The sequence below is a fragment of the Seriola dumerili genome, unplaced genomic scaffold, assembly GCF_002260705.1.
Source record: "Seriola dumerili isolate Sdu_G_001 unplaced genomic scaffold, Sdu_1.0 BDQW01001298.1, whole genome shotgun sequence".
NCBI classification, from domain to species: domain Eukaryota; kingdom Metazoa; phylum Chordata; class Actinopteri; order Carangiformes; family Carangidae; genus Seriola; species Seriola dumerili.
Genome location: NW_019175553.1, coordinates 38,404 through 52,163, shown reverse-complemented (window position 1 = coordinate 52,163; position 13,760 = coordinate 38,404). Strand labels below are relative to the sequence as shown.

Genomic DNA, 13,760 nt, shown 5'->3' with positions numbered 1-13,760 from the left:
AGTCCCTACTTAGGCCGAGGGACTCAAGTGCTTTTATCTCAGTCCCTTCTGCAAAGTACATGATTAGTTTTGAGGCAGGAGCTGAATATGTGAACAGGGACTCCTGTGATCAAGAGTTAATTGTGAAGAGCCTGGTGGAGCCCCGAGGAGAGGAGGAATCCTCCAGCCCGCTCTCTGACTCAACACTTGGACTCAGTTAAGTGGAGTTCACGGTTCACTTCATGCTGGATCAGGAGTACAGGCTCCAGTAGATGGTGTTGAAGAGCAGGTAGGACAGAGGGAAGGCCAGACGGGAGTACGAGTCGATCATGTAGCTGTTGCTCACCAGCAGGTCCACGTTTTCTCGCACTGATCGCTGCCGGCGGAGGCGAGTCCCCTCCGTGGGGCGAATGTCTGGGTTTTGGGTCGGGGTAGTGAGAGGGTCAGAGGTCGGGGTGGGCGCCACCCGGGAGAACGGGGTCAGCTCCATGTCATTATCGTGGAAGCAGCCGTCGAAGGCCATCGCCTGGCTGGCGTTGAAGGTGGACGGGATCTGGAACGGCAAAGAGAGTATTCAGAGGCAGAGAACATGCTGGAGATCGTACTGTGTTTATACACTCAAACACCGAACAATCCTTTATGCATGTTTATACAATAATCAATAGCAGTTCTAGTATCAGCTTTTACCCACAAGCTCCAGGCTGCAGGCAGGAGGATGTGACTGGAGTGTTACCTGGTGTAATTCCTCAATTTAACCACTAGAGTGAGATGTAGTGCAAACTATGAGTTGTCTGACTCCCTGTTCTTCCTCTGTCTCCCTCCCTGTTTAGTCAGTGTGCTGCTGTGAGCTGACCTTCCCCCTCTTCATCTTCCTCATCTCCTCCAGAGTGGTGCAGTAGTTCACCGCCGCGTATTCGATGACAGACAGGAAGACAAACAGGAAGCTGGTCCACAGGTAGATGTCCACTGCTTTCACATATGACACCTGGACAACACAGACACACACGCACGAATTCTCATGCACAACCGATGGACTGGATCCTCGGAGCTCATGTACTGTCGACATGCACAGAGGTCTACTGAACACAAACACAGCTGTTACCTGAGGCATGGAGGAGGACACTCCTGTGATGATGGTGGACATGGTGAGCACGGTGGTTATACCTGCAGGGAGAGGAGGCAGAGGTGTGTTTTTACATCAGACGTAACATGACCTCTGACCTTTAGTTCAGTTAGTTTGAGAGGAGTTTGGTCTTTTTTATGAAAAACCAAGATTATTTTCAACTGAGCTGTGTCTTTAGAAAGTTAAACCACAGATTCCTCTACCCCAAATCAGCCAAAAATTCATGTTGATGTATGGTTTGGTCTTACCCAGAGAGACTCGTGCAGGAACAGCCCTCCTGTCGATCCAGAAGGAGACCCAGGACAGCACCACCATCAGCATGGTGGGGAAGTACGTCTGCAGCATGAAGAAGAAGATGTGCCTCCGGAGGATGAAGTTGATGAACAGTCGATTGTACCAACCTGACAGAAAGACACCCATCATTCACACCGAAGGAAAAAGGAAGAAAGCTGAACCTGCTGCAGGGATCTGGCTCCCAGTCCGTGTCCCAGTTCATCTTAAAGGTACTGGATTGGTTTGAGGTCAGAACTGCCAAGTTCTTCCAACACAAACTGGGAAAACCGTTTCCTTATGAACCTGGATTTGAAGCTTTTCTGGCGAGTGACTCCCTGAAACAACAGGCTGCATCTGCCTGTGGGTTCTGACCAGGTAATTTATTTCACCTTGTTTTATTTGAATTCTTCTTAATTTATCCAAGAGCTGCACTGGGATCTACCTTTATTAAAACCAAGAGGCTCGAACCCCGATAAAGAGCACCAGACCAAAATTACACAAAAGTATGCGAACAGGAGTGTCCACATACCTTTGGCCATTTGGCATCCCTTTTGTAAACAGACACCTGAGCCCTTTCAGCATGAATTCAGGTTACTAAACCACACACACACACACACACACACACACACACACACACACACACACACACACACGCACACACACACACACACACACCGGTGCTGCTGTAGAAAGCCAGGCCACTGGAGGCGTGGAAATGCTCAATGAAGAACTGTGACAAGACGATTTCATCCGTCCTCAGAGAGTCGTTCCCATTCTTCCAGTAAAGCATCAGGTCGTTCTCATTGTACGCATCTACACAGAGGGGGGGGGGAGGAGAGAGAGAGAGAGGGAGAGAGAGAGAGAGAGGGAGGGGGTGACATGGAAAACAGAGGAAAGATGAGAAGAGGTGACAGAGACTGGTTGGTGTTGTTGGCAGTCGTCTGAGGTCATTCACTGCAGCATGTTACACCATGATTTGAAAACATGAAGCTGTCAGCTGTTAGTATTGTGTTTATTGTGTGTGTGTGTGTGTGTGTGTGTGTGTGTGTGTGTGTGTCTTACAGCTCTCCAGCTCCAGTGAGCAGTTCTGTGTGTCTAGAGGGAAGCTGCTGAAGTCCATCGAGCAGAGAGCTGTAACAGTGACCCTGAAACATACACACACACACACACACACACACACACACCACTATTATTCTTGCACTGCAGATAAACATTTGCCGTGTCCTGCTTAGACCTTTTCTGCTGTTGCCAAGGAAACCAAGCTCAACTTTTCTCTCTCTCTCTCTCTCTGTCTCATTTTCTCATATTTTTAATTTCAGTGTCCTCGTCCGGCCTCACATGTGTGAAACACATTTCTGTTGCCAACGGCTGCAGAGGAGGACAACAGTAGATGAAAGAATAAAGGGAAAATACAAACTACAAAGATTTTTGAATCCGTCTGAGGGATGGTTGAATGACTGGAGCTGCAGAGCCTTCGCTTCTAGTCGGGTTTTAGTTTGACACCTTTGTCTCCAGGTCAAGAAATATCCAACAGGTGTTTGTGTTTCAGAAGGTAATGGTTGGGACTGATATTAATTGTGTCTTTCAGCTCGTTGTTTCTGTTTTAATTACAGCTGTATGGATAGCTGGTTGATCACACGGCCAAACAGTGGCAGGAGTGTGGCAAGCACGGCTGCCGGATTCAGGCCAGACTCTAGATGAATTGCGCCCCAGAATTGGGCCCCACGTACACTGGTCTGATTCTGACTTGTTAACCGGTGACTCTCACCAAAACTGGCTGAAGTCTGCACCTCAAAAAAACCTGAAGAGACTCACGTCTCATCCTCTAACAACAAGTTTATTTAGATGGTCTTGGTCTTGCACAGTGGCACTGAAGCGTTGGGGTTCTTATGGACAAGTTGTTAAATTAAAACACAAAAAGCATCAATGCTGAGAACACGGAAACCATGAAACAGGATTTAGAGGATATCATCATTTTGACAGTAATCTCCTCAGTGTGTCTTTATGTGTAAACCTCTGTTTTTCACACAGTGTAACTTGATCTCGTTACCTGACGCTGTAGAGGATGTTTCCGTCGGGGTAAACCCGCAGCATGATGTTCTCCATGGTGGTGTCGTGGATGAAGGAGCGTTTGGAGTGGACGAAGAAGACGTCGGGAACCCAGATCTTCTTCACCAGGCGAGAGTCGAACGTCCTGCTCTGGTTGTTGCGGGACGGAAACGCCAGACGCTCGTCTTTCCAGTAGTGGCGCAGGTAAAGAGTCATGGTGAAGTCCTGCAAGACACAGCAATCTGACTGTCACCGAACAGAAACCTGCAACAACTTCATCCCTCTGCTCTTTAGTAACTGAGCTCTTCTTTCCTCAACTTTAACTTTCCTACTTTTGGTTCGTCTTGTTTTGTTCGTTCTGCAGTTTTATTGCCCTTTAAATTGTGAATTTGAATAAAATAATTCTAAATAAATAACAGAGTTAACAAAGGATTCAATCTTATGTTTTTAAACTTTATGTAAACACATTTCCCTGATGAGCTGATTCATGTTTCTGAGTAATTTGATGTTTAAAATCAGCCATTTTTTCCCACGTATGTCTCTAACATTGTGTCAGTCTTGTGTTGGGAGCTGAAAACGTTTCTAATCTGGTGTCAGATGGACGACATGGACATTCTTCTGCAGCTGAGGAACGGACCACATGCAGGTTTTCACTGTTCCAGTCCAGACTCCCGGGACAACTCCCTCCGCCTCACCATTTATCTCTCTCTCGGAGGAACTTGGTGGAGCACTTGGAGGTGAAGTGGCCGGCTGAGTTGAAAGCGGCGCCACCGAGAGGTCAAAAACCAGATGAAGGGGACGGACAGGAAGTGATTACAGCGCTCGATCTTTTTAAACCCTCTGAACTTTCAGTTCATATTTAACAATTAGTATTAAATGGAAAAAGACTTTCACAAGTGCAGTTTCACACAAAATAACGCAAAAATCAAAACAGAGAAACAGAAAACAGAACAGAAAAGTTGAAAAGTATTTCAAGCAGTTTCAATCAGATTTAAAAAGTGGTTTTGTTCCCCACTGAGTGGAAAGCACAATTGTAAAAATGACCTGCAGATATATCAACAAACATGAATATAATACAAGTTAAGATGAAAAATATTTAGTAACAACTGAAGCTTTAATCTGTTTCTCTGTTGAATTTCTGCCCTTGAACAAACACTGAGGAGTTCAGGGAGCGATCAGTTTCTGCACCACATGAACCGGTGCACAGGAAGCGACTGAAGTCTTTCTTGTTTTACCAGTCGTCTAATGTGGGACGAGCTGAGGATGAAGGTTCAGTGTTTTCTCACCATGTTGACCTCGGAGATGCTGTCGATGCTCTCCACCTGCACGTCGATGCCCACAGGGATGGCTGCACCTGAAACAACAACGGTCTGAGTTTGTTTCAAACTCATAAATCTCTGCGGCCTGAGGAGAAACGTTCAGTCAGAGATGTTCTCGTACCACCTGAGGTCAAACCTCTGAGCTGCAGAAACTCATTCATGCTCCATTTGCACTTTTGACACTTTGCATCTTGTATTTCGGATCATGAAACTACAAATGGCTGATTAACAATGTCAACTGTCGTTTTACATTTCAGAAAATATTTGATCAATTTGTCAGCTGTAGCTTGCACATAAAATTGTATATAATTTATATATTAAAGGCAATGATGCTATTTTTAATCTACAGCATCAGAAAACTGGTACGGAAACCTGCTTCATCAGTTTCAGTCTCAGTTGTTTCAGAAGCTTTTTCCACCTTAACATTAAAAAATATACAAACATTTCAAATCAAAATGATCTAAAACTCAACGTCAGGATGTTAAATTTCATCTTTCAGCTTCACTCTGTAACAACGTCCTTTGTCGTGGCCGCCGCAGCATCAACATCTGTCTTCAGCTGCCTCCACCCCCCCCACCCCCACCCCCTCATTAGCAGATTAAGGTTGTTTGACCGCTGAACCTGAACAACATGATCTAGTGCAAAGAGAGTAGAAACAGCTAAACAACACAAATCCCCCTCCCAAAAAAAAAAACAAGCTTCAATCACGGCCGTTCACCCCTCCTCTTTGCTGCTCCGCCTCCTCACAGCAAACGTGACCTGGCAGCAGAGTTTGGAGGAGGAGGTTTCCAGGACGTCTGTCCGGCCTGAGACCAAACCGTGACGATGTCTGGTGGTCTCGTTCTTTCCTAAAACTCTGCTCGGCTGATTATAGGATTCATCCACCGCGGCGGCCTGCAGACTAAAAAGCTCATTCCTGCCTCAACCACAATCATCAGCAGTGATTTTACCAGCGTCTTAAACTTTCCCATCTGTGACACTTGCTGCGTGTTCGCTGGAGTCAGTGTTAAGAGTTTAACAATGAGGGGAATGCACTGGAGGAATGATGAGCCTGTGACTGACAGCTTACAGAACCAGGTGCCTAAACCAGGTCTGACCTTTGAACTTTACTCACTTTAACTGGTTTAGCGGATTTGCACTCAGCAATTATATGTAACCTAAACGTTTAAAAGTATTATTCTTCAACTGAATATAAACCGGTTTAAAGCAACAAAAAACACAAAATAAGAGGTGAATTTATTTCAAAATAAAGCTCCACCTGTCTGCAGATACAGGTAGAATTATATTGAAAAAACATCCCTACTCCATATTATTTAATCAATCTGAAATAACTAAGTGCGTTTACTCAAGTACAATCATGACTTACTTGTACTTAAGTTACTAGTTACTTTTTTTAAAACATCCATTAATATAATAAAGATTTACCCACATTGATGATCTACAATATTAAAATGCTCTTACAGAACAATATAATATTCTGTGATAACACAACACTATGAAAAGCATTATTCTGCAGGATTAGTACTTTTATTTATTATTTTTCTTTGTTTTTATTTTCTTTTATTGTTTTTATTTTGAGTAATTTATCTGCATGTTTGTAGCTTGTTTAAAGCACTTTGTAATCTCTGATTTTGATAAATAAACTTTATTCTTATCATTATTATTAATAAATATTTCATGACATGGCTCTTACCTTAAACCTCAACAGTTTTCAAAGCAGCAGAAGTTTTGTCAAAAGCTCAAATTCAAATGAATTCAGGTCTAAAGTCACTTTATAAACATGCAGGAGTTAAAGGAGGCAGTTTGTTTTAATCCTATTGATTCAGGTTCTGATGAAATCAATGGTTTGATTAATTTTGGCACTGATCGATTTTCTGTGGAAACACTTCTGTTTTTTGTTATTTTATTTTGCTCAAGATAAAGCGAACGCCGTTTGACCTAAAAATCCAAAAACCATGTCTGCTACATTAGTAACCACACATACACACACACACACACACACACACACACACACACACACACACACACACACACACACACACACACACACACACACAGGTCTGGGTTTGATTGTGACCTGTGTCTGGATGTGGTTTACCGGGTTACATTCCTGTTTTCACCCTCAAGGACAGAGAAAAAAAGAAACACACATTCTTTAAAGTGTGTGTGTGTGTGTGTGTGTGTGTGTTGTTTGTGTGGACCTGGATGTAAAGTGTGTTACTTCCACTTGAATGTTAACAGCTCGACAAACACTTTATTTAATGAAGTTCATCTGACAGCCGGGACCATAAAGCTCCTGCGGCTCGGCTTTGTCTCCGTCTGACTCGTAAAAAACCACCAGCAGCAGCAGCGGCGCAGACTCAACATTGAGCGTAACCACGGCAACGACTGCCGCCGGTGGGAAAAAACCTGAAACAGAAGGTCACGCTCCCTCTCGCTCACTCGCTCTCCCCTTTACTGTTTTCCTTTTCCCCAGGTCACACCCAGTTAAAGCATGAGGTTGGCATTTTATAGCCGCACACGTGCAAAAGGAGGTGAAGTCCAGCTCTCCAGGTTTATATGACGAACACATGCAACACATTCACTGTCCACCCAAAGGCTTTCTCATTTGCTGTTTGAAATAAAATGGAAGGACGGGTAAGTAACAAGCCTTAAAACCGACATGATGCTGCTCCGGCGGGACGGACATGATAACCTGCTGTGGAAACGAAACAATTCAGGAAAGGAAACTTGAAACTTGAAAGATTTGTTTGCAATGCATCTTCTGTCCTGTGACTGTCTGCCCAGCATCACGAGACGCAGATTAGGGCCCGCATTTCCTGTCTCTCTTCACTTTCCCTGTTAAATAATCAGAGGTAAGTCAGAGATCTGGCGCCAGGATACCGACAGCAGTGAGTCAGACCATCGAAGGAACAGAGAGACCTGCAGGGTCCAAAACTGAGGAAGCAAACTCCCTGCAATCACTCCCTGCAAGCACAGCTTCCCTCTTCATATTGCACCATGAATAAAACTAAACCCAACAGCAGTCGTCTCCACATCACAGGTTTTCCAGCTGCACCTGTTTCACCTTCTGGTCTAACGGAGCACGAACACAAACTGCAAACTGTCTGTGGACCCAGCAGTGGATATGCTGGCTGGATGCTGATGTAAACAGGTTCCTGAGTCATTATTGTGAAGCCTTTTTTCTTTCCTGGCAGCTCTGGTACAAACCAGAAGACCGGAGGGAAGACCGTTCCTGCTCAGCCTGTTCCAACAACGGAGAACATCAGTAAACAGCATCAGGTGGTTCTGCAATATTAGATAATGTCTTTAATGAGGTCAGTTGTCTTGATTGACAGCTTAAATTGGTGTTTTCTTGGTGTCAGTGAATCAGAGCTGCTGACTCTTCTGCCTGAGGACTTTGCAAAGTTGAAGTGAGGACATGTGTTTTTGCATTTTCCTGAACGTGCTCTGAGAGGTACGGCTTTAAAAAGACAGCAAAAGTTTGTTGTTTGAATTCCTGTGTGTTGCACATTTTGACCTGCAAGTCACCAAATCCAGCTCTGGACTTTTATTTGGGTAAATCTACAACATCCCAGTGAGTGAGAGGCAGCAGACTTACCTCAATCTTGCAGCTTTAAGGTCATGTTTTTTTAAATTTATTTTTGGTCCCTAAATATTTGTGTGCTCAGCATTTCAGAATGAGTCGTTTGATCCCCGAACACATCCCTGCAGACGGATCAATTCATGCAGTCATAAGCAGCATGATGCAGCTTTAAGGTCGCAGGATTGTTTGTGTGCAGCCTCCACCGTCGCCACACCGAGCGCTGCGACCCGACTCTCCCTTCGCCTCCAGACGAAGGAGTGGAAGAGGTGAGAGGTGAGGGGGATTTAGAGGTCACTCTCCGGGCGTCTTTTGGAGAACATGAACGTCAGCTCCGCTGCACGAGCCATACTGAGTCAGCCCAGGCGGCTCGGCCCTGAAGCGCCGTAATGTAATGAAAGCTCGCCTCTGCCAGAGGACTCAAGTGTCTGTATGTTTTTTTCCAGCCCACGCACACACACAGACTTTAACCTTTAAATGACCACACACACACACACACACACACACACACACACACACACACACACACACACACACACACACCACTTACTGCAAATAACGCTTGCTTTACATCACAGCTGACCAGTTTTGAAACGATATATTTTAGACTTTGGGATGCAGCTTTCCTGCAGTCGCTGCGTTCCAGGTTCCAGTTTGGAGATTTAAAACAGAAAACCTGCAAACTAAAGGCGTGGATATCAGAAGATGTGGGAATTTCCCAGCAGGCTTTGGACATCAGTGTCTCGTCAGAAATAAAATCGAGTTGACGTCAAAACTCGACGTTGACTGACTGACACTGAGGCGTTAAGGAGGCGTTTAGAAGACACTGAGTTATGCTCACGACTAAAGGGTTTGGAAGAGGTTGGATTTAAACATAACAATGTCAAATTAAACGTTGGCAGGTCCAGAGATTTGGTCACATCTTTTATTCGTACGAACAATCCAGAAAATAAACATAGAATAAAAGGACAAACCATCAAAACAGCTGAAAATATATAAATGAATAGACAGATAAATTCAATTCAATTAAAAGCCAGACTAATAAACTAAATGTCATGAAATGATTAATAAGAAAAATAAATTTTTTGAGTTTTGGGATTGAAAGCTGCTGAAAATGTTCACATACAAGTTTTACTTTGTCCGAAAAGGCGTTGGTTGTTTTCAAGATAGAAGGACGGAGAAGCAGCTTTTATTCTGGTGGTCACCAAACTCACCGTTTAACAGCTGCTCTTTAAGCCGCCAAAACCCGTTTTTTTTTGTTTTTTTTTTACGTCAGGAACGACTCCTGCCAATCAGAGTCGAGACCGGTTACCTGAAACTGGAGCCAGCGAAGGTCACACAGCGAGGAGCTCCAGCCAAGATATACCAGCGTTTGGCAGGTCACCAGCTGAACCAACGCAGGCCCTGCCGGTAAATCAATTACGAGCACTTGGCATTCGTGACGCGTAACGGCGACGTGGAGGGAGGGAGCGGAGGAGTTCCTGATGTGGAGTTTATGGCCAAAGTTTGTAGGGATTAATTTAAGTTTACAGTCGTCCTTTAAAAAAAAGTTGACCTCAATGAGTCCTCAACACATGCAAGACATAACAAGAAATGTCACATGGTGTATTTCTGGACTCGAGCAGTGGATGGTTTTGATTCTTCAGCTTCTACACATTTATAAACACACACACACACACACACACACACACACACACACAGAGGAGCTATAGGCTTATCTAGGGCAGGAAAAAGCTGAGATTTCCCTCCACGTCGATGTAAAATTATAGTGCGTGGAAATGCCGCAGGGCCGTGGGGCAGACAGTGGTGCTTTTGTTGTCCCCACCCTGAGCGAGGCAGGACCACAGAGACGCCAGGGACCGTATCGACAGAGGATGCGGAGGGAGATACGGTGCCAACAAGGAGCGTTTACTGTATTCACGTACGCTCCAGAGGTACTTGTACTTTACCTTTGATTTAAGGCGACTTCAAACTTCGACTTCATAATTTTAAAGATGTAAATATAGCTTTTTACTGCACTGCATTTATACAACTGCGACGGAAACAAACTACCTTTGCAGGTTAAGATATCTGAAACCAGTGATGAATTTTTAGTATATGTGAGGCTGCGAGTAACGTGCTTTCATTATTGATCAATTGGGAAAATAAATGGCAGATTAAGTGATTGGTCTATAAAACAAGGTCATTAAAATGTCTCAAATAACAGTCCTAAACTAAAAAACAGTCAATTTCTTGTAATGTACGACCAAGAAAAACTATATAGTCTCACATTTAAGAGCCTGAATCCATCAAATGCCTGAAAAATGACTTAAGTGATTATTAGATTTTCAAAATACTTGCAGATTTATTTTCTTTCAAGTGACTAATCAATTTAAACATCCTATCCTGTCTTTTATTTTGAAGTGTTGATCCATAATTAGATATAAAAACCATCTCAGTGTAGTTTTACATCTCCTCTCTCAGGCTTCTCTCTGGAGCTCTAGTAACAACAGGTCGGTGAGCCAATCAGAAGAGAGGAGGCTCTGAGCCTCTCTTCTGATTGGCTGACTGTTTTCTGAGTGATCCAATAAAAATAAAGCTGATTTCAGGTAAAAACACTCAGAGAAACCAAATCCTGCAAGGTTTGGATGGTGGGTCCAGGTGGGCGGGGCTTGGTGACTGCTTTGTTGTGACATCACAAAGTTCCAGAAGTCCTGACGGCTGGTTTTAAGGCTCAGTTTCTGAATACAGGCTGTGTGCATTTCTCTGTGGACTGAGGCTTTGATACTTTCACAGTATTAATATAGAAGCTAGACCTGATCTATAATCACACTACACATGGACACAGACCTTTACACTGGATGGGACCTTTAAAGGACAAATTATTGTCTCTCTAAAAATATGATGCTTTGTTCTGCAGTAATCCAAAGAGGAAATGAACTAAAGAAAGTAAGAGGACACTTGTGACATCTAACAGGAAGGTTTTAGATCTGGTGGCGGAGGTACGTCCAGGATTTCCCGTCTGAAGTGGAGGCACTCATCGTGAGTCAGTTTTGATAAAGAGCTCCAGGGTTCAGTTTTGAGGATTTTCATGTTTCCATAAGTTTTAAAGAAAGAAAGGAAGAGTATGTCATCACCAGAAAAATGACGGCATTGTCCTTTGTTCCAAAACTTAAAACGACCTGTGTTTACAGTTTCATGACAGTGGAGCTTTTGATCTCAGGTCGGGATCGGAGAGCAGGGCGGGTCCAGCGCCAGGTCGTACCAACGGTCGACGCTTCTTGTAACCGCAGCCGTGATCCTTGTCTACAATCAGAGGTAATCAGACCGCTGTGGTGCTGCCAACTCAGACGGCTCTGGCAATAAAAACCTGGCAAGGTTCCTGGTTGGCCAATCGCAGGTGCGAGGACACATTCCTGGCTGATGACTCATGGATTATTTCCTCTGTTTACCTTGATAAAATAGTTGCCAACGTGATAACTTTGACGACATGGAGTTTTGGCATCTGATAAAACTTCAAACTACAAACAGATCTACGACTCAAACCTGATTATATTTCACTACCGCACCAGCACCTGAGACAACACGCCCCCACGAACACAGCCCGCTCTACGGTCTGAACGCCCGTCCACTGAACCCAGAAGGTTTAGCTTCAGCAGTTGGAGCAAAACTTCACCCCAGAGGCGTCAGATAAGAAATGATAGATAATTATATATATTAACTTTTTATAACAGTCATTTCTTTGGTTCTGGAAACGATGTCTAGAAAAAAAAGGGGACAATGAGGAAACGTTTTAAATTCATAAATCTGCAAAGCCGGACGTTAGCGCTGAACGTATCTGCAAAACATTCTCTGATCTTGTGTTTTTAATTGTTTAAGCAACTCAAAGAGTTAAATATGAAAAACCACTGAAAGGTTAAATGTTTGTGTGTGATGTATTTTTAATATTTAACCGTGAGAGAACCTGAGAGAATTTCTGGGAAAAGTTGCATTTTGGGTAATTTTTTTTCCCTCACAACAGGAAGATTAATCAGTTTAATGCTGAATGTAAAATCTGTAGTGTAGAATAAACTATATTTTCCAATGAAATATTGTGAAGAAAAATAAAGAGTCTCTTACCACCAGAGAAACACAGAAGCAAAAGCTTTAAACGAAGAGTAAATGAAGCTCTTCATTTAAACACACAGATGTTTGTATTTACGGCTCTGCACGTATATCTCATTACGACCTTTTAGTTCATACACTTAATCCTCTGAACGGCCTGTTATAAAAGCATTTATCATCGCTGCATGATTCGTGTGTCTGCGTGCGTGTATTGTTGAGCGTCTGATCGCGATGATCTTCGCTGCAGACGTCAGTTTGTTTCCCACCCCTCCATCTGCTCCAGACCTGGAATATAATCCAGATTAATGCACACGAATCCCCCCGACTCACACACACACACACACACACACACACACACACACACACACACATTGAGGCACTCATCATATTGCAAAAAACACACACAGGGACACACAATCACATTTGAGTGAGCACACGGAGTCCCACTGTATTTCAAATGCATTAATGCTCACACACATACACACATACACACACACACACACACACACACACACACACACACAAACACTCGTGCTGCCACACACACTCATGTAATCTGGGTCAGCGTTGGCGATTTTTTGGGATTGGCACAGCCATTGTCTGAGTGACCCAGTGCCCATCATCACATCATCGAACCGCCGCCGCATCATCAGCGCCGGGCCGGGAGTGATTTTCTGTGTTAGACGATGTGTGAGTGAGTGGATTAAATCAACAGGGATCAGAGATGAAATGAGGTGTGTGTGTGTGTGTGTGTGTGTGTGTGTGTGTGTGTGTGTGTGTGTGTGTCTCACCTCCGAAGCCTGGTCTCATGGCGAAGTCGTGCTCCTCGATCCTCAGCAGCTGTTCACTTTTTATTAGCAGCGTTTTGGTGCTGTCCTGCTTCTTCAGTTTGTAGTCAATACGTCTACTGAAACCACACAAACACACACACACACACACACACACACACACACACACACACACACAAGGTGTTGAGTAATTAATTGGTATATTGAGGCTTTAATTGCTGGTTCTGATTAGAGAAAACACAATTCTCTCTCTCTCTCTCCCTCCTTCCCTCTCTCTCTCTCCTGCTGCCAAAAATCACATAACCTTAATTGAAGGCGTGGCACGGCTCCACGAACAAACAAACACACGTGCACGCGTACACACGTGCGCGCACGTCCTCTACCTCACACACAAAGCGTGTCGGTATGTTCCAAAACAATCCTCAGCCGCGGTGCTGCTGCACGACCCACAAACACCAGCTCCTGGGAGAACGTTGCTCCAATTTATACTTCATTTCCCATGAGCCCCCTGTCTCTCGACCTTTATATTACAGTCCTGAATCTTGTTTACCATCTATTTCAAC

At 44.0% G+C, this 13,760-nt stretch overlaps 1 protein-coding gene across 1 annotated transcript; it reads right to left on the bottom strand.

Annotated features, from left to right (window-relative positions):
* Positions 1-229: 229 nt before the first annotated feature.
* Positions 230-13,234, bottom strand: LOC111238313 (gamma-aminobutyric acid receptor subunit rho-3-like). The gene is made up of 9 exons (XM_022767749.1): positions 13,201-13,234; positions 4,711-4,778; positions 3,426-3,649; positions 2,438-2,520; positions 2,051-2,188; positions 1,351-1,503; positions 1,082-1,143; positions 833-964; positions 230-532 (listed from the first exon to the last, which is right to left on the bottom strand). The coding sequence occupies exons 1-9, from the start codon at positions 13,217-13,219 to the stop codon at positions 230-232; spliced, it is 1,182 nt and encodes a 393-aa protein (XP_022623470.1). The 5' UTR covers positions 13,220-13,234.
* Between the last annotated feature and the right edge of the window lie 526 nt (positions 13,235-13,760).

Coding starts and splice junctions, on each gene's coding strand:
- LOC111238313 (XM_022767749.1), bottom strand. Junction 1,504..2,050: donor GGCTTTCTACAGCAGCACCG/GTGTGTGTGTGT, acceptor TCTTTCTGTCAG/GTTGGTACAATCGACTGTTC. Junction 1,144..1,350: donor TCCTGCACGAGTCTCTCTGG/GTAAGACCAAAC, acceptor CTCTCCCTGCAG/GTATAACCACCGTGCTCACC.